At 40.7% G+C, this 22213-nt stretch overlaps 1 protein-coding gene across 1 annotated transcript in view; it reads right to left on the bottom strand.

The window, feature by feature from the left end:
* tns2a (tensin 2a) overlaps nucleotides 1-21627 on the bottom strand; it is a 51162-nt gene extending 29535 nt beyond the window's left edge. The window contains exons 1-3 of the mRNA XM_020617918.1: nucleotides 20852-21627; nucleotides 3529-3634; nucleotides 3137-3174 (exon numbers count right to left, since the gene is read on the bottom strand). Coding sequence (XP_020473574.1) covers nucleotides 3137-3174; nucleotides 3529-3634; nucleotides 20852-20977 — 270 coding nt within the window. The 5' untranslated portion in view covers nucleotides 20978-21627. The remainder of the gene's footprint in view (nucleotides 1-3136; nucleotides 3175-3528; nucleotides 3635-20851) is intronic.
* Between the last annotated feature and the right edge of the window lie 586 nt (nucleotides 21628-22213).

The following is a 22213-nucleotide window of genomic DNA, read 5'->3' as shown; positions in this document are numbered from 1 at the left end:
GCTCTATCTATCTGTACTTGATTGTACATCCTCTTCTTGTAAAGAGGAGCGGGCAAGACAAACAGCACACTGCTTAGTTTCATGCAAAACATATTTTGACATGTTCAGCAGATAAGACTGCCAAGGACAAGAGACAACGAGGAGTCCTAGTGCACAGAGAGGAAGCAGGGACTGTAATTACTGTGATACACAGCCCTGGCAACATAAACCATCTGTAGGACGGCGTATGCATTTTATCAGTCAGTGCTATGAACCAGACAGTCTCAGAGTTTAAATTTATTAGTCTACTCATCAGTTAAGTGAGGAGACATACTAGTAACTAAATGTCTGTCAGCCAGTAAGAATCTGTAGGTTTTATATCAGTTTTGTACCTCTGTATCTCTAAATACAGCATGTCTGTCTATCTGCCAGTCACATCCAGTGAACCAGTCAGTAATCTCCTGTGAGGCTAATCTACGAGCTGAACAGAAAGTCAGTAAAACTTCCAGACATAGGAGTTTCTACCCTGACCAGCAGAAATGTCTATTCTTTCCTAATTAGACAGACAGGCCAGTCAAGTTGTCACAGCCTGCATGTCATCACTTTGAATCCTTTTTCCTCCCATTGTCCCTCTCTTCCTCAACCTTCCCTCTATCATTTTGCCTCTGAGCCCCAGTCACTCTCTTTGTGGGCTAAATTTTCCACTAGGGATCAAAGATAAGGTGGAACAGTTCTCTGAGAGAACACACTGAAATAAAACTCTTAATGCCCCTCTGTTGGTCTGAGGGGGTGTGTGAGAGAGTGTTTTTAATAGAAAAGAGATGTGCCAGTTGGGAGTAGTTGACCTTGTGGGCAAAGAGTAGGGAGTAGAATGACAGAGGACATTGAAAAAGATACAAATTATGCAATAAATTGCACACAGACAACAACAATAAATCTCTAGGAAGACGTTTAAGAAAAGTGTAGGGTTTTTTTCCCAGAGAAATTGAGCAGATGTGCTGAGGACACAGAATGGTGTAATGAGAAGATTTGTCACTGAGCTTACAGTAACACCAGCTGGGTGGAGACGTAAACAAATCCTGGTGAGAACAGGGTGGCTTAGGGCAGAACTCCTGATGTTTGTGTGTGCGCACACAAACAGTAAGTGTGCTCAAAGGAGCGTAGAGGTGTTTGATTCAAACACTAGGTTATAAGTAATATCGGTCAAATGTGAATGAAGTGCAAGCAAAGCAACACCTTGAACTAATAACGCAGGTAACAGCTGTTTAGCTTAAACCAGATCATATATATGGCAGGAAGCCTAATGCTAATCGGCCCAGCAGGCTGAAAGCTGAGATCTGTTACTTAGATCTGTAAACAGGCCACTAAGTAAATATGTATTGTAGAATTCACAGTATCATAGAGCGATGCTGTCCCAGCTCTGTCAAACCTCAGATCTCCGCCTTCATACAAGGTTAGATAACAGCTTGCTGACTTGTTTCCTCTACTTGGTCTTTCATTTGAAATGCATTTCTAAAAATAACAAGGAAATGGAAAACGCAACTGTCCTGATGAAAGGTTCTTATGCTAGGGAAACATCAAAATACGTTTTGCATGAAACTAAGCAGTGTGCTGTTTGTCTTGCCCGCTCCTCTTTACAAGAAGAGGATGTACAATCAACACTACAGCCAGACCCCCACACCCTGCATTATCCGACCTCTCCCTTCCTGGACAGCAGCGATGGATATCGCATTAACTAGCGGTTGACAACCACACATCAGACAGTGCAGTAACACTATGAGACAACATCCTGTTCACTGCTTTCTGTAAGCAGTGTCAACAATGATTTTTGATGGTTGTCCAGAATTTCCGTAGTATGATAAATCTTTTTTTCTCTCATGATTTGTTGTTTACCAGTGTGCTCACTTGCAATGTATTTGTTCAAAGGGAGAAAATGATTTGAAAAATGAAGTGCTCAAATAACATGATTGTTGCCTGTTAGTGGTTTAGACAATTCTATCTACTGCAAATTACCAAATACAAATATCTAGACCTAAGGATAGGGTAACATCTTTTACTTCAGCCTTTCTGTGAAAAATAATTCAGCATTTTGGAAGCTACATTTCTTTCTTGTTTAAAGGTCAGAACACACCTTTACTAAAAAGAAATATGTATCTAACAACCATTTACCTTACTGTAGCTTAGCTTAAAAACTGGAAACAAGCGGAACAATTACTACCAGTACCTCTAAAGCCCGCCAATTAATTAGTTATGTCTTGTTTCTTAATACTTCTATAAAAAGTGTGTAAAACATGTTTTGGCATCACTTTCGGACAGAAAAGGATTTGATGTGTTCCTATTTCAAATCATAATGCTAAACTAAGCTAACCAGCTGTAGCTTCATATTTAAAGTACAAACAATCATCTCTTTGTAATAATGAAACACACAAGACAGCATGTCCTCCTATAATGGAGGAAAGGGAAGCAAACCAACTAATAAACACCATCCAAGGATGAAAGACTAGCCCTATGACAGCCAGGTACTGGGTGAACTAGCTCAAAGCCATCCTTTTGTCTCAACTCATCCTTGGGGCTCTCCTGAGATATAAGATGATGGAGGGATGCTGGAGGAGTGACTCTGGTGTTTGCCACATGCCTTCACCCTGGGATTTCTCTCCTTCACCCACTGCGTGCCAAGGTCTCCTGCCTCCTCTGCGCCACTCTGGCCAAAGCTGGCATTCTCCCCCTCTGCGTCTCTCTGTCTATTCATCATACCATCCCTCCATCAATGACCCTTTCACAGAGGAAGCAGTGTGTGGATGGAGCAAGGTTTGCAGCTCTTCCTGAGGAATGCAACTGAGCTGCCTTCATATTAGTGAACAACTGGAGATCTTTGCATGCATGGAGCCACTGTCATGTGTCTTCACACCTAACTGGCATAACAATAAGCTAAACATGTCAGATAAGCATTTCTACCTTATCCCTAGAGTCCAGTGCAGGATGGCTCTCTCATACAGTCTGTTTCATGAAGCAAAATTAATAAGTGCCCACAAATGTAAAGAAACACACAGAGTTCATGTCCTCCCTGCTGAATGCAGCACTGTGAGTACTGTCCATGATTGTATCACAACTCATTCTGACCATGCTCAGAAGGGGCGGGCTGAGGATGATAACTTACCTTGGCCTCACACTTCCTGTGGGTGGCTGTCTTGCATACTAAGAAGAATGACAGAAGGGAAGATGTGAGGGGAAAAAAAAAAAAACATGAGTACTGTCATGGCTACGCTGTCCAGTTATTTATAGTATATCTGTATGCATGTCAAATTGTGCAGAACAACCTAAGTAAAAATCTTATCATCGTGCTGTATTACTGCAAATTAAACTGTCCACACCACATCTTCTACTTCTATGTGCTGCAGGATTTCTTAGGAACATGCCATTATTACACCTAGACTTGCCCACCTGCCTGTCGTGGCATCACCCGACTTATTGTTCTAGAAAATTCAGAAGAACTTAGATGTCAACACTGAAACAAGAATGACCTCATATGACCACGTCGGCAATATTTACCTCTGCAGAAGGAGCCCACGTTGTCAATGTTCTGCCGACACACACTGCACTGCCGCTTCTTCTTGAAGGTCTTTTCCTTGAAGACGTGGGGCTCTCCCTTCCCTGCCTGCTCACACACACATAAGCACACAGAAAAATGAGATTTACACTGCGCTGGAAACCCAGACGTGGTAATACATCTAACAGTCTGACACTGGAGGAGTCCTTGTTTGACCTTCCTCCAAGAGTTTGACTTGGCAGATGTTAAATGTTGTCTCTCAACCATCTACTGCGCACATTCTCATCTAATGGCATGAAAACAAGGCAAACCGAGAAAGCGGACTTCCCCAGTTCTTTTCATAAAAAGAACAGAAAGCGATGGCTTATGAGTCAGTGGCATGTAGTACAGGCACAGTAGAAACTTTGTACTGTCAGCTTTAACCTGTACATAAGATCAGGGCACATAGTTGTGTGAATGAACTATGGCTCCATCCACTCTGCTCCCGTTTGCCTCATGAACTTGTGTAACTGTCTTCCAGTAATAATCCTTGTGGTTCCTGCCCATACCCTGCTATAATTCTTATTGCGAGTGTGAGAAGGTCAGGAAAAAAATGTAGACTGATTCATTAAAAGAGAGCAAGACAAAAGGGAAATAAAAGAAATCCACCGCTTTGTTTTTCCATGTTCATATGCATCACTGTGTATGTGCACTCATGTATATACACATCTTTCTATGGTTATGTAGATGCATTTTAGCTCTGTACCATTGTGGGGACATTGTGGCCAGTTTTCACACCCTCGAAAAGGCTGTCTGAGGGTTAGGAGTTGGTTTTAGAATCAAAGTTAGAATTTGTTTTAGGGGCTAGGGAATGCATTATGACAATGTGTGACGTCACAACTATGGAAAGACAAATGTCCTTTTATTAAAGGATACATAATGAGAGAAGGAGAAAAACAGGTGTCGGGCCTGTGAACAAACACTATGTGCAATGTTGTGGCGAAGCAGAATAAATATTCTGGAAACTGGCAACCATCCAGTCAAAAGCATAGGATTTGGGATGGGAAGTGTTGCTCTTTTCATTCATCTGAGAGCAAATATGAGTGTAAATGCACACGCAACCAGCATCATCAACATGAAAAAACTGTTATCATATGTACTGTAAGAAAGCCATCATGCCACTAAGGCTACTCAGTGTCCATAGCTTTGGGGAATCAAACTAACACATACACACAAAGGGTTTTTTGTTTCCTCTGTATGCTTTTCCTCTTTGGTAACAAAGAGCGGGAGCTGTTTGCACACTTTTTCCATTATCGCGCCGCTCTGACTCTGTTCTCGAGACTGGACAGTGTTTGGACAGCTGCCTGCCTGGCATCACCCTGCTGTGCTTAGCGGCTGCTGGCCTGCTCCAGTACAAGTGTACTATGACCACAGCAGCCTGCGTGGGTGGCTCAGGTGGGTGGCTAACATGCTTGTAGTGAGCCAATGTCTGTTATATAATATCATGTGGTCAGGAGATTGATGTCCTTCTCTAGAATACTGTGGTCATTACCTTTGAACGCTGTAGGTATTTGTTTTTCTGCCATTTTCGTTAACTTTATTTGACTCACTTTATTTGTTCTATTCTTGTTTATACCTTCCTCTCAGTAACAAACCAAATTTCACACAGGCTTCATTACAATTTCATGTTATCATGATCCTGTTGATAAATCTTGATTTGGCTCTCTTTCTTCACTCTAAGTCCATCTTCTCCTCAACCCCAAGCATAAACACTATTCTACCTCATGACTACTTTAAACTCCTCATGTAGACTAGGGTAGTGCTGGGTGATATAGACAAAAATCTTAGCACAATCATTTTTTTCATATAGTCGATAGAGATAAATCACGATACAAATCAAATTACTATACCGTTTTACTCCTAAGTGAGATAGATAAATATCATAAGGTTAATTTTGGTTTAAATATCATTTATTTTCTGTCAGAAATTTAACATGACAATTGTACTGTAGAACATTATGCAACTATCTCAAATAAATAAAGTAGGCATATATATATATAATAAATTAAAATCTTAATTCTGACCAGTCAAAAGCTTCAAGTGTTATGGGCAGCTAAATTCTTTAGTCAAATCTAAATTAATAAAATAGGTAATACAATTAAAAAAAAAAAAAAGGTCAGTTATCTCTAATATGATCAGTTGTTGTTGTGCAGGTATCACACTGGTTTTTTAGCTACCAGCACTTGCTTGGGTCTGGGACAGCAGCACTAGCACTATGCACGAACACACAGGTGCTATTCTGAATGAGGAACCACCAGGAAAAGCAAAAGACTGTAGTGTTGTTTGTTCGATTAATCGACTAATTTGTAAAAAAGATTCACTAAAAATAGTTGCAGCCTTAATATAGACTAAACATCTTCTTACAAAGCGCTTCTTGTGTCTGTATTTGTGGATTCAGTCTATAGTATGTCCTCATCCTCATCTATGAACTGTGACCTCTGTGTGTGAGTATACACTTGGGGCCCACGGTGAGTTTAAAAAAAGCAACCAGTTACTGTCAGCTAAACCACAGTGGTAATGTGGGCTGAGAGAGAAACACATAAACGAGAGTTTGGCAACATTCCCCGTTTCGTACACAATCTAGACCACTACAGAGTCCAACCACACACAATCATGGTCAAACAGTAATATGCAACTCTGCTACTGAATGCTATACAAGGCCTCATGTCTGACACCATTTTAAACTGCAAGTCTTAAACTTAAATTATATTTTAAATGGAAAGTTATTATAGTTGTGTTGCTTTAGTTTAAAATAGTATTTATCTCAATGAGGTTCAAAGTTCATTCTTATCATTCTCATGGACATCTCATCTCTCAAAGTCCATTTAGTAAAACATACATTATGCCAAAAAAAGCATTACTTCATCTGTGTGACTGTCATTATAGCACATTACTGCTATTCTATCTCAGTACTAGAGCATCTCATCACCTCATGGTAATATTCTGTTCTAAGCGGGGCTGTCAGAAGTTGTCAGCCGTTTTTGTAGTTTAATGCGCTGGAAACAGTGGAAACATTTTTCAACTTCTGGAATAGCTGATAAAAATTAACACAGAATGTGACGTAATTTTCTGCACCTTATGAAAATAAACAGAGAAGCAAAAGTGGGTGAAACAAACGGCGGAGTATTATTTCAGAAGCGGAAAAAAATAGCTAAGATATAAGGATTCAAAGGCAACATCTCTTTTTGAGCAGTTAAATAGCTCAAAATAAACTACAGTATGTGGCTAGCTGTAACAAAATGGTTGCTAGTTGCTAATGAGACAATACTTCATTGTAGTTACTTTGTAACAGTGAAAGAGACGACTGCTAACCTTTTGTTATTCACAAAAGCTACCACTGCATGGAGCAGCAGCTTTTGTTAACACAGGTTAAACCCTGAACCTTTTTGCTGCGAGGCGACTGTGCTAACCACTGCACTACTGTGCCACCCTTTACACAAAATCTTTTTTAGCATTGCTTTCTCCTATTTTATTTTTTACCCCCAATTAAACTAAAACAAAAAGCCTACTACAGAACAGTTCTTAGTTCTGCAGCTCGGACACTCCAGAGCTTTGGTCCTGTGTCTTGGACAGATTTCTACAAGTACCAATGTAGTCATAGTTTAATTAAGAAAAGCATACTGTGTAAACTGAGTTAAGAATCTAGTCATCAAAACACTCCACTCAGCTCAACTTGGGAGTCAGTAGAGGAAACCACAGTGAAGCAAGTTTACAACTCTGAGGAAGACTACCAGCTGTTTTCTGCCGTTTTCCTCTCTTGTAGAGTCAGAATGTATTCCCTATCCCCAGGACAGCAATTACAGTCACCGCTGTACTGAATGAAAAACATCCTCTAGTAAAACATGTGCTATTTGGTATTTACTGCACTAAGCCATGAACAGTTATTGGTCAGATAATTTCTGCTACCAGAAAGAAAAGGGCAGCGTGACCCGATCTATTTGTCCTTATACAGCAAATAAACATAGACTTATTCACTCCCACTGCAGAGACACACTTCCGCAATCACATAGGTTAAACAAAACAAATGTATCTGCCAACACTGCCAAAAAGCTATGGACAACCTTCACATGCATACTGTACAGTGCATGTGACCATCTGAGCTAGCACGCCTCCACCTGCTGCGACCTGCCTATGCTTCAACCGAAGTGACACAAGTTGTTAACAGCTACCTGAAACTTCAGCGACAAACTCATGCAAGCTTCATACATGCACTCACTTGCTGACATGTATCCCTGTAGACAGCCAGTGGAAACAACCTCCCCTTTCCTCTTCCTGTCCCTGTGTCGCTCCGTGTGCCAGGACAGACCCCACCTCCTCTACAACATCTGCTACACACAAAAAGGTCCTTTTTCTAAAAATTTTTGGCTCCTGGCAGAAAAGGGAACCAAAGGTTTCTGGAGTCAAAGAGATGCTTTCTAACCAGGGATCCCTCCCCTTCCATGGTGCAAGTCTGCCAGCCGTCACCGAACAGTAAGTGGATTGAATGAGGACACATACACAACAGATGCACACATACACATACAGTACAAAGTAAAAAAATAAAAAACACACAAACAGAGGCCCATTTGAGCATGCAAACATCACTGGAAACTTTCTTGCCCCTGGCCTCTTGTTTCCTTCTAAATTTAGCCTCGATATTTAGGCTCTGATGGGCATTGTGTGGGAGTGGGTCATAAATAACTGGACACTGTGACCTCAGCTCCAGCTGTAGATGGTCAGTGAGAGCGTACATTGGAAGTAGCCTTGAGGGGAAAGACTTCTCACTGATTTTGTCCTCAGCAGAACTCCTGTGATTGTCATTTATAATGGGACTCTGTTTCCAGATCTTTAAATCATTATTTTACAGGTCATTTATCCGCGTGTCAGTTCTGCACCACCAAAAGTGGCTGGTGTTTCACAGTGCGATGCAATGGCAGAAACGTTTATTTTACTCAATCACTGTGGCCTGTTTTGTATATAATTAATACTGCTTGAATTTAATTGTTTCTGGTACAATAACCACCAGGCCAACCTGCATGAAATGAAAGATTTTTTAAATTTATTTCATTACTGGAATGGAAGATTTTTATTGTCAATTCACTATATGTGCAGGACATACAGAAAAATCTAAATAATGTTTCTCCCTCACCTAATACTGAATACCCATACCATTTAAGAAACTAAAATAAAATAAAAGTAGAATAAACACAGTATAAATAGAATATGAAAACTGAATTCAAGTAATAATGATAAACTAAATGGTACAACCTAATAGGCTGTGATGAAACTCAAGCCATGTGCAAACAGTGATAGTAGTGCAAATAATAGCAAGAAGATTGTCAGGTGGTCAGCATCACCGGGGGCGTTGGTGATGAGATGCATAATAGCTTATGAAATGTACGTGGACAGTAGTGCAAATGACCAACAGCAGCAGATATGATGTAAAAAAAAAAAGAAAAAAAAGAACAGTCAGCAGCAGATTCACAGAAAGGGGGAATGTATTGAGTTTGTGCAAACAGCAGGGGTAGTCTTTTTATGTTCTGTGGTGGGTTACAGTCCAGGGGCGGGGCGGGGGGTGGGGTAATGGACAGCGGTCGTTCGCGCCCCCATCTTTTAATGGAATAGTAATGAATCAAGGCTGCAACTAACAACAGTTTTCTTTATCAATTACTCTGTTGGTTAAGCTCTCAATTAACCAATTAAACCAGTGTGATGCCATTTATTATTGCACTCTAATGTACCATGGACAGTTTAAAAGAAATTAAAGCATAAAAATCAATGTAGCAAAACCAGAGATGGGATCGTTTTCCTCGTCAGAACCTGGTGCCTACATTACTCATAATTCACTCAACTGCACAGATCTGGTTGCATTATACTAACAGTGCCAATGTAGTTAGATCTGGTAACGTCACTTCTTGCCAACTCCATACTCCCTGATTACTTTTTTTCCCTTTTGCCTTTTCTGACTTGTAGTCTTCAGAGCCAGTTGACACCAACTCAAGTAAAACAAGTGACTTGAGGCAATCTATCAAACTTCCCTCTGGAGCTTATAAAAGGTTTTATATAACTTTTTCATGTACTATATGCAGTAGTACTCCCTGAGACCTGGAAGCAGACTTTAATGAGCTTTTATAAATTTATGAAATGTAGAAAATTATTTATTTAAGTTAAATTATTTCCTATATTTAAAGTAACATACCCAAATTTCTTGTAACACTGGACTGAAGGCCACACCAGACCACAAACTGGCACAGAGAGACAGAGGTGGAAAGTAACTAAGTACATTTACTCATGTACTGTACTTAAGTACAACTTTGAGGTATCTATAGTTTACTCAAGTAATTTTCATTTTCTGCCACATCATACTTCGACTTTACTACATTTTAGAGGCAAAAACAGTACTTTTTACTCCACTACATTTACTGGATAACTTTAGTTACTTTTCAGAATCAAATTACACAAAATACAGTATAATCATAAGTTTATTGATCCCTAGTGGGAAATTCAGAAACAAACCAACAGTAATTAGCTTCAGCTTTAACACCTGCAACGTTAAAGTGACAACAACAACGTGTCAGTAATTAAAATCAATATGGTATAGATCAATGTAAAATGTACCTTTCTGCATAGTGTCTACTTTTTGGTATTTTAAATGGTAAATGGTTTAAAGGTCAAGGCAGGTTTTCCCACCAACAATCACATAGTCTTCTCCAACAAAGGGTAAATTCTTAGATCCTAAAAGGAATTTACAGATTTGAACCCCAGTTTCACTGGAAATACCCCAAGTTTCTTCTTTTGGGACTGGAAAGTTTAACGTCAATCAGAAATATCAACTCAGAATTGTTCATTTTGTAACTGCTGCCAATAGCAGTAGTTTGATTTTATGCACTACAACACAGCTATTCAGTGGTGTGTTTGTTGGTTCTTGTTTACTTAAATCCCACCCTACATTGAGAGCATCCCGCATTGGCCGGTATCTGGGTTCCTGCATCATTTGTTGGCAACAGAGCCAGCGTGTGTGCTAATAAATGTGTTTCAGTTCACTTGTATGTAAGTGCACGCGTGTCAAAAGGGCGGGACAGGCAGTGGAGGGAACAGAGACTGCTTGTTCCCAAGGTGAGGTCAGCGTGCCGCCATGTTACACTTCTGTTCTCTAGGTCTCCTGCTGCAAACATACACACAGGATGGTCTTATTGCTCCAGCACCACCACCAACACCCCCTGCTACAGCTGTTCATATTTACTGGCAAAATCCAACATCTGTTTTGCCTCAAAACACTCCCTAAACTGTGAAGTGACCGCAGTAGGCTAAGTGGATGACATCATTCAGAGGTGATGATTAAGGGTATTAGTTAGGACCTGATTTGATTTGATTGCAGCCTCAGACACATGCCTAGTAAACTTGTTGCTGCACCTGCTGGAGTAGAAGGGGATCATTTGCATCCATTCTGCTCTAAAGCTGCAAGATTTCCCAGTTAAGAGTGAATAGCTGCTATAGTAGATATGAACTCAGTGTAACTTAGTGATGGGAATTCCAGCTCTTTTCAGAGAACCAGATCATTTGGCTCAGTTCTTTTCACCTCCCAAACGGCTCTTCATTTAGTACTACTTCTGGCTTTTAGAATTCAGCCAAATTTAGCAATGTTTTGACCGATGAATGGTACGTGTGTGCACCTATATCAACTTAAATTATTCAATGTAATTATACCAAACCTCAGAAATTCCAGAATACATATTTGACATTTACATTAAAATCATCCAATTGCTCTTAATCTGGCAGCAAACAGGGGGTCTCCCAAGTAAACATGACCGTCATGTGTCATGGACAATCAGTTACACCAAATAAATACAAATCTAAAATACCCGCTGCACACAGCCACAGTGTTGTATTGCTGGTTACTGAGCATCTCCACTAGAGCAGCTGACTTAAGTGCTTTGCTCAAAGGTAACAGTGGTTTGTTGTTGTGTGTGTGTGTGTGTGTGTGTGTGTGTGTGTGTGTGTGGGTGGGTGGGTTCATTGCTTATTTGCATTTCCAGCCCAGGTTTTCCCAGAAAGTCTGTCTTTTTCAACACATGCTCTCTTTCAAATCTAATCATAATGCAGTCTGACTCTTATATATATGGTTTACATAGGAGGAAAACTACTAAGCACCCCACTGTTATCAGTAAAGGAAAGATTGGACAACGTTATCTTGTTGTTAATCCTTAGCGATGTTCCTCATTTTGCAAAGCAGGATAAGAACTCTTATAAGCTGGGATGATGAAGATACAGAGCCAACACTCATCGACCAATGCATAAACCACTAAACAGTCATTAATTGTTGTCCACATGCAGATGTTGGCCTATACACCTATGGACTACCACTCCAAGTGTGTTCATGCACACAAGACACATCTTTGTTCACTTTTAGCCAACTTGTGCTGGTAATGTGGAAAACTTGTACATCTCTCTCTCTCTCTCTCTCTCTCTCTCTCTCAGACAGCCCTAGCTTGTGCTGACAACCTGACAAGGATGAAAGCAAGGGGTCAATTAAATTTAAAAATTCATGCTATACGTACAACCAAAAAAAGATTTTGCATTACTATGGAATAATTTAAGTGTGGACCTAAAAAATAGTAATAGAATTGACGAGTTTAAACGTAAATATAAAGGTATGTGTCAATCAAGATATATGCAAGAACAGGCTCAGTGATTAACTACATGGACTATTGTGGGTGTGGTGTATATTTTGTAACCATTCTTTAGTATATCACTTGTGTGATGTAAAAATGTTAACACTGTTATATTCTTTTTTAGTATAATATGTGTGTGTGTAGAAGTGAATCATTTATTGCTTGCAAACCAATGATGGTAAGATGATGTCATGGGGTAGGACTGGATAAGTCTGACTTCTTCCTACTCCCTTCAAGCATGTACTAGGTATAAGCAAATTGATATTGGATTGTGTGTAAAAATGTGTGTTGTTATATCAACTGTTTTATATGCTTGAAAGAATAAATCAAATCAAATCAAATCAAAATACATTGCAATCACACAAGTGTTTGGATCACATTTATATCTTCACACAGATAGGATGTCGGAAATGGCAACAGGGTTTTCAGTGCTGTGGTGGCGATCTCAGGGTATTCTGTCATGACTTTAATCCAGAACACCGACAGAGTTGTTGTCTCGAACATACTTTTAAGGCCGCCGTCATTTGCGATCTCCAGCAGTTGATCTTCTTCTTGCACAGACCTGCTGGATTCACCTGGTTTGTTGACAAATGGGTTGCGGATCCATTCCTTGGCAGTTCGTGGGTCCTTTGTGGTTGGGAAGTAGCGCTCGAACTCTTTTATAAGCAAAGACAGGTGATCGTGCACCAGCTGGGAGAATGAAGGCTCAGGCTCAGTCTCATCCAAAATCCCCGCTAATGTTTGAAACATGTCCAAAATACCTCTGTTGACGCGCCGTACGCACAAATCCAGTTTGGCTTTAAATGCAGCTACTTTATCTGCCAACTTGAAGACAGTTGTCATTTTCCCCTGAAGTGACAGATTGAGTTCATTGAGCAGGCTGAATATGTCGCACAAGTAAGCCAGTTTTGGCGCTCAAGTGACCGAGATGTAACCGAGAGAATGCGGTCATTTTTCAAAATAAAAGATCGTTCAGACTCAGATAATAAATAAAACGGAAATCATTAATGATTTCTTGTGCGGCCCGGTACCAATTGATCCACGGACCGGTACCGGTCCGCGGCCCGGGGGTTGGGGACCACTGTCCTATTGCATTAGATACTAGACATACACTTAAGTCTCCATCACCCAACAAACTGGTCGATTTTTGAGTGATAACTGAGAGAAACAAGGTAAGCCAAAGTCAGTGGCAACTGATCCAAATGGCCTCTGCAGCTCCTGTCCTTGGCATTGGCTTATTTAGATTTACAGCTGGGGATACAAGGAAAATTACTGCAGAAATGTAGAGAAACCATCCCCAACTCAGCCCCACTAACAAACCTCTTCCAAATGGCGATTGGCTGCTTTGTAACTTAGGAACAAATAAGTTTTAATGAAACACCAGTCACCTTATCAACCTTTCTCTTGCTCCTGGGAAACCTGCTTTCCCCTCCAACATGACACATCTACTTTAATAATAACTGACTGGCGCTGGCGCAGGAACAACGGGGATGGTGGAGGGCTGCTTAATACATCATATGACCCGATTTATGTCAGTTTAACCAGGTGCGACGAGTCGTGAAGCTTATTAGGAAGTTGCTAGAACACCGAGACAACAGAGAAAACGTAAACGTGGGCTCATCACAAGGGAAGTATGCAGTCAGGTATCTAAGGTCTTATTAAAGGTCTCAATGAACAAAACAGGAGCCGCCTCCGTAACTATCTAGTGACTTACAGCATAACTTCAAACACAGCAGCCTACAGGGTGGTCACATAGTAATACTCTGACATGGCGGGTACATTAGGCAAAAGGTAACATCATTTTAAAGTTAAAATAAAGTGCGCAACTGCACCGCCAACATATGAAAAGTCCGCATCACACACCCATCCAAAAAATCCTTCACACAAGCTCTAAATACCGTCTCCCAACAAGCTGTGTGAGCTGAATCCAAGGCAGACCCTCAGACCTTCATAAACCACTCACCTTGCTCATTTTCCCGCTGAAAACAACCCCTGGTTTAGAAGCTGCCACTAAATCTCAGGAAGCCCATCAGTCAGTAACATGGCCCGCGAGTGTGAGATAACTTGTTTTCTTTGCTCCGGTCGCTCCTCTGCTCTGGGCCTGCGGGTGGAGCTCCGCGCAGCTAAAAGCGTGTGTGGAGTACTAGTACTACAAGCTCGGGCCTTGATTGGTCGGTTTCTAGACGAGCGAAAGAATACTCGATCTGGATTGGCTGAATCCATCATTGTAATATTCTATAACTGTGTGTGACGGAGAAACGAAACTTTGTATTTATTTGATCACATACTGTATAATACATTTTCTGTAGCCTATTTGTAAATTGTCCGTGCTATCCAATATCAGTGATAGAAAGTAACTAAGTACAATTACTCAAGTACTGCACTTAAGTACATCTTAGAGATACTTTGAGTATTTTCATTTTTTGCTACTTCATACTTGGACTTTACTAGATTTTAGAGACAAATACATACATTTGATAACTTTAGTTTTCATAAACTGATTGATAAAACTGAATACAGTATAACCATAAGACTTTATTGATCTCTGGTGGGAAATTCATAAGCTACTCAGCAGTAATTCAAATTATACATATACATGTAATATAGTTACATTTAGCTCCACATTTACAAGCAGCAACACTAATCCACCAGCAACTGGGCGTGACTTTGTCCAAAAATCTCTCCTCTCATACCAGCATATGTCAACATGAATGGGGAAAACTGTAACATAGTCTGCATAAATATTTTATTCCAAACACTGTTGAACAGTATCAGCATTGTTTTTTTTTACCACCGCAATGCACCTCTTCAGCACCACCACCACCTGCCATGTTCTAAATGTGTTCATTTAAATTGATTTTAAACAGGCTCTTATTAAGTTTTATCAAAATTTTAATAGTGGATATTCCTGAAATATGTTTTCTCTCTTTACTTCAGACATGTAACCTTTATTTTTTAGCATCTCTTGTCTTTCAGGAAACACAAGCAAACACAGATATGCTTTGATTAACATCTCTTCTGCATTAACACTGCTCCTGAGTACTGACTAATGTGTTAGTAGCAGCACCTAGTGGTTAAATAGGAGAAATGGACCAGGTAGAGCGAAGGTTTGCTGCTTTATCCAGCACATTTCTTGATTTTATCCACTTTTTCTTCTTAACATATTTTGCTACAGCTTCAGTGCATTTATCAAATTTTAAAGGAGAAACTAGACAGGAGCCTGAGCTGATCCTCTAATGATTTTCTTATGAATTATTTGATTTATTACCAAGGTGTCTGTCTATGCTTATTATAATCTATATATGCCCATATAAGTGAAATTCCTTTCAGTTGCCTGTCTTAAATTGTTAGCCCATAATATTACCCAGCCTTAGACTATGCACAGAGCATTATTTCTGTCTCCTGCTCCCCCTCCTCCTCCTCCTCCTCCTCTTCTGTCTTAGTCGCTTCCATATGTGTCAGACTGACATGAGATATGAAGGTTATACATACATATCCCCACCAATCAGTAAATAATGAGTCATGATGTATGCAGTAACTCTTGCAAACTACAAGTCCAGCAATGAAATGCATTCCTTTATTCCTTTGCCTCATAACCCAGGAATTTCATGGTACAAAAAAAAGAAGGGAAGACTGATGGATTTGGGGGGTCTTGGGGAGTTTGCAGAATTTTCAGCTCCTCTTCTTTTGAGTCGTGGCAGTGTGAAGGTGAAAAGGAAGGAGTTGCAAAGGAGGAGAGATAAAGAAGCAGACAGTAAAGTAGTAAGGTAAAAAGGATTACTGGAAGTGTAGGGAGGGTATATGTGAGACCAACAGAATACTGAGGGACCACAAGAGACAGGAAGCTGGTGCTTGTGACTGGAATGAGTGTTTGAGTCGGTGAGTAAAGTGGGGGAGGGTCATATAAGAAGAAAGATGTAGGTGAGGAAGGATGGGAACAAAGTTCCTGTGGATGAAACAGAATAGATGGGAAAAGGAGATGAATCATTTCAGGGGGTTATTTCAGTAAACAACATTTTTAGAATGTGGAAAACATGTGGAACGAATCATAAATTAAGTTTTCTTCTCCTTAGACCAACACCAAATGACCACCATCAACACCAAAGTACAAGGTGCTTTATGTTGTATGAAATCCAACAGGGGATGCCAAGTGTTTTTTTGTTTTGCATGTGATAACACAAAATCTTGTGTTGGGGAAGTCTCAGGACTCAGATTACACTTGGAAGCAAATGAAAAAGAGGTGGACAGAGTGGGAACCAGGGCCAAGAGGAAATGAGGGGAGAAGGAGGAGGAGGAGGCTGGAGAAGGGGGCTCTGTCGCTTGATGAAGGATTGCGTAAGACAGCATCATGCCAAAGGTTGATAGGGTGCAGCTGCTGAAGGGCGAAAGAGCGAGAAGTCAGTGAGACCAGCAAGTAAGACAGAAAGATACCAAGCACATGTTCACATTTACCATGCCAATGAGTTTAATAAAATCCTCTGTCAGCCAAAGCTGCTTAATCCCAAAGATATTTTTAATACCAGATGAGAAGCTTGACATTTTTGTGTGTAAGAAAAGAAAACATTTTGCGCATAGTTTGCTATGACGTGTTTCTTTTAAGGGCGGGTCTGGGATTTTTTTGTGGGATTTTGGAAAACTTTCTGAGGGAGGAAATGGTTTATGTCTTTCCCCTTTTCTTCGATCAGTTTTCATCTGCCTGCCTGCTACACACCACAACAAGCACGCCTCAAATCCTGCTCAGATTTTAAGACCTGCAAGAATCTAGTCTGCAACAGCCACCCTTGAGACTAGACATTACATAATAAGAAATCACCTTGTTTCTAAGTCCAGGAGTGTGAGACTTACTTCTATTCTGTTTTGTTCTATTCATATCTAGATGCTCTGGGTCTAAACTGATCCTAACTGGTCAGTGTTCCTTCCTTCCCTTCTTCCTGCTGGGTGTGTGTTTGTAGTGAATGCCTGTGGTTCAAGGCCTAAGTATTGGTCAAAGCCAATCTAAACTTTGTTGTTCATGAGAAATTACAGGGAAGCTAGACAAATACATGTAAAACCGCTGTCACGGCACCAGGTCTCTATATATTTCTAGAGTCAACAACATATACAAAAAAGAGCAGAACTATTGTGATTACTAATTTTACTTTTACAGTGGGTTAAAAGAGAAGAATGAACTTAAATTTCTAGATCCCTAGCATTACAAAAACCTCCTTCAGGAATAGCAGTAATAACAGTCATAATACCAGCTGCAGAGTTATGAGATTTAGAATTTGGAACAAAGCCATATAAGTTGTAGAAAAAGATCTTAACATGGCTTAAGACAGGAGTAGACTCCATCGGAACGGCTTCAATCTTTAGACCAAACAGATTCAGGCACCGTCCTAACCTCAGACGTGGGGGAGCAGGATTTAAATTTCTTTATCAAGCTTTTCATTTATTACACCAGTATTTCTTTAGTGTGTGACCGAGTGCTGGTCCTCGGGTGTGGCTGTTCAGAACGTCAATAGACTTTCACCTTCCGATGTGGTTAGACATGAACTAGCATTCTCTGGCCCTTGTAGAATCTACAATCATCCTAATAGCTCTATATGTTCATTTCCAGACACAGCGTTGAGCAAAATACTAATATCAGCATGCTAACACACTAATGACAACATTAATCTGCCAAATGTTAATCAGGTATAAAACCATGTTAATCATCTCTGCAAATTTTGTTAGTATGGTAACATTTGTTAATTAGCACTAAACACAAAGAAGGTACAGTACTGGATGAAGAAGGGGATCACCAAAGTTATTATGATAAAACCTGATGGGCATGAGAATGTTTATACCCAAATTTCATGACAATCCATCCAACAGCTGCTGAGATATTTCCGGACCAAATTGACAGACTGACTGACACTGCCAGAGCCATGCTACTAGCATGGCTAAAAGAAATCCTGCCATTCTCTGGTGATGGAAGCTGAGAGAGAATACGTTTCAAATCAGAGTAGGCGAGCCTTGAACAGAAGTATCAAAAGTGCCACCTTGAGGTTATATCCTATCAAACAATCAGTTTTCTGATTTGCCCTACTGTGTGGCATTGACATTGAAAGCTAAATGTCTTAAATGTCCAGGCTTCATAGTAAACACATTACATTTGCCAGTATGCAAGGCCAAGGATTCAATTACGAAGTCATTAATGAAATTGCTTAGTAGTAACATTTTAAAAACAAACTATTGACTCTCACTTCCAGGAACTGTTTATTCCAAGAACCCATTTACAGAAGGTTGTTTATTGATACTCAGCTAACTCTCCATCAGCAGCTGTCCATGAAACACTGGACAGAGAGGCAACACACTGAGCCAAAGGTGAATGAGAAAGGCTATGGACAATCCAGTAAGCTGTAAAATCCTGTAAATACACAATTATTAAGGACACAAAATCACAACAGAATTCAATAGTTTCTGAAAGATGTGTTTTGACCACACCCTGCAAACTAGTCATATATAGTCAAAATCAAATTACTTCAATACCATTGGGAATCAAAAAATGTTGCGTTTCAAAAAATGCTTTTCTACATTTTTATTTATTGCAGTTTATGTTAACAGAACTGAAGGTTGTGGTAAGGTTTACTTGTTATGTTATGAAACTGCTTTGAGTGCACAAAAATGCAATTAGTCAAACAATACAGTTATCCAAAAGCAATGAAACCTCCCTTTCTGATGTTACTGATATAACACAAGCAAATTATGCAATCCTACAGAGAGCTGCATGTGGAACATCATTTTCTGCTGCCAGGGGTTTCCAGGAAGTGCCCAACATGAGTCTGATTAGAAATGTATGTGTGTGGTTCTTGCCAGGATATGAAGATGTTAAAAACATCTCTCAGGTTCCCACTAACAGTAGCGTCTGCACTGCACTGCATATCACACCTATTGTATAACTGTCTGCTGGCCCATGAAATAATAAAAACATGAAGTGGAAAAACCAGTTCATCAAAAAGACCATAACTAGATGAAACAACATCCCCTCCTCAAGGACAATCAGTTGGATCTCACTGGTTCCCAAACCCATGTAGTGGGGTCGGTCACTGCAGGATGACGTAACCCAGAGGGCCTGACATTTTCATGCTGTTCAGCATGTGATATGGAGTCACTGCATGTGTTTACATGTGCGCATCCACACACAGAAACCATGGGCAGATGGAAGACTACATGCATGAACAGAAACATACCTGACAGGGCACACAGCTGGAGAAAAAAAATGTCACTGACACTCACGTCTAATCAAAAGTCATGTAACCTGGAAGGAAGACTTGGGTCATGAGACTCAGTTTTCTTTTCATGGCTGATAAAACTCTAAAGATCAGTGCAGCCAGAAAGCCAGCCTGCCTCTGTTCACAGGATGGTAACTCTCCAGTCTTACTGAGGCCATCACAACAGTGCCATTGTGTCTGCACAGATGTGGCCCTCGCCATCATCATCCACATCATCATACAAGTCAAGGCCAAACAAAACACAGACACACTCCTTGTGTAAGAATCCCATATAAGCAGTCACTTCTTCTCTCTTCACCTCTTGAACATGTGTGTGAGACCGGTGTAGCACCAACATCATTGAAATCTGATCTGATTAAACACTTCTCTATCACACATGGTATGTGTGGAAACAGCGTTTGTCAAAAGTGTGGTGCTGCAGAAGCATCATTACTACATCTACTGTGGGAACGCAGCAAGTATGGTCAGTGGCTGAGGAAGCTCTGTGTGATCATCTTCAAGCATCAATAAAAACATAACACATCATTCTTTCAGTTTGCATGGTTACTATTAGATCCAGTTGGTTTGACTCCAGTACATGAACTTGCAAATCTGGATTAAAAGAGAACTCTACTGATTTAGCACTGCACTAGTTTTGGATTCATGAGGGGCAATACACAACAAAAGGTTTATAATCAATGCAGAAGAATCAGAATCATAGTGTTTTTTATTCTATGATTAATTAAACCATTTTATAACCTTGCACCTACATTACCCACAATTCAACGTGACTTCTGACTGTTCAGTTGGAGACTAGTGCGTTATGCTAGTAGTGGCTAATGTAGCCTTGAGCTGCCGGCTTCAGCAGAGATGAGGTGTGGGTTACAGAGGTTTGTTAAGCTCACTTCTACACAACCTCAGATTTTTTTATTTGGAAACTTGTAAGTCAGCTGACCCTGACTCAGATGACATCACTCAAGGCAGTTTATCAACTCTGTGTAGCTCCCACTGCAGCCACAAGAAAGCCATGGCACTACTTCTTTAACATGTGCAGTAGCACTCCCATGAAACTACTACTCTTATTAATTTGAAAATGTACCAGGTTAAAAAAATGTTTGTTTCATTCTAACATTCTATTGTAATCACTGTAAATCACTGTGGATGGTTAGTATATATTTCCCCTATAATTAATAAATGATTCACTGAGTCAAAAAACTGTCAAGTTGCTCTATTACTCCCTTGTCCTGTGACAGATGTGGTGTAGCCTGATTGCAAACACAGGCACACAGGATGGCCACTGTGATGCATATCAATATTTACATGCACAAATATAGTGACCATCTTCATCTCTAAATTGACACTCACTAAATTGACACTCACATGAGCAGCACATGCACACTAACCTTTGTCAGCCTCATCCTGCCGCTCTCGCTCCTCTCCAGACTCCTCTTCAGAGACAGGTTTCTGACCACTGGCACTGGTTGCACCTCTTCCTCCCCGCACCAGTCCGAACTCAGGACACAACCCATATAGGTGGATAAGGTGCTGAACTTGGGGGATTTTTTTCCTCCTCCTCTTCCTCCTCTCTCTCTTTCTTTCTGTTCTTTCCTTCTGTCCTCCCTCCTCCTCCTCACTCCCTCTCTGTCCTCTTCCCCTCGTCCTCTAAACAAGCTCCGACCCGGGCTCCTGGGCAGATGTTTTTGTCAGCTGGAGGAGAAGAGGGAGGCCCTGCCCCTTTTCCTGGCTTTCGTTCAGCCCTGCTACAGGGACACACGAAAGGATACACTCTCTCTCTGGCCCCCCTCCCCTCTTTCTATGTGCATTTTAAAAACACCGCTCTCTTCAAATCTGTCCTGTCTGCATACGGCCCCCCAATTTTTCTGCCTGTGCCCCCTCTCACTGCGCGTTTTTGTTTCACACAGTTACAGACACCTTGACTTTCATAGACACGCTTCTCAACTTGACATTTTCCTTCTGTTTTTCTTTGCTCAGTCGATCACACTCACAGCATCCCCCTTCTCTGGACTGACACATATGACCCTTGACTCAAATGTTAGTGCTCATGGATTCACCTTCCCATTCTGTCAAGTGCTCCTGCATTTCTTCTTTGTGTCTCTGCCCTCTTCTCTATTTTTGTTACTTTTCTTCTTCTTTCCCAGTCTTCCCATCCCAAGAACGCGTCTCTCTCTTCCTTCTCTCTCCCTTTCCTCATGCTCATACCACTCTACTAGGGTTGCCTCACTCTTAGATATACAATTACCTCTCTGTTCTCACCCCCACCCGTCTCTCCTCCTCAGCTCCCCTCTGTTTCCTGCTCCCAGATACAGGCAGTCTCTCCTTAGCTCAGGCAACACATTGTTGGTATTGTCTAGAAAACAACCAAGAAAACCCCAACAGTAAAGCCAGCTGTTAGGATGCTGCGCAAGTCAGTGATTCAGAGCGGCCTGAACCTTCGTCAGCCTGAGCCTTCCCTTGTTTACAATGCAACAGCCTTTTGTCGCAGTTGTGAAACAAGGTCTCTTTCACTATAGAATCCACACCTAACATGTAACAAAGGATGTGAAAGGGTTTCTTTGTCATTGTTTAGATGACTTCTGTCTGGAAGTTTTAAGTCCCTTGTATATCTAATAGGGCTCCAAAGTGTGAAAAATATTAGTAGTGCTCACGTTTCTTTCCCTCACAGTCTCTTAGCTGCTGTTTATTTCATCTCCCTCGAGTGTTTTGGCTGCTACACAAGAGCTTACAAGGCTTGGAAGACTGTACCC

Source organism: Monopterus albus, unplaced genomic scaffold, assembly GCF_001952655.1.
Source record: "Monopterus albus unplaced genomic scaffold, M_albus_1.0 scaffold197.1, whole genome shotgun sequence".
NCBI classification, from domain to species: domain Eukaryota; kingdom Metazoa; phylum Chordata; class Actinopteri; order Synbranchiformes; family Synbranchidae; genus Monopterus; species Monopterus albus.
Note: the sequence above shows the minus strand (reverse complement) of the source record. Positions and strands in the feature narration are given on the sequence as shown.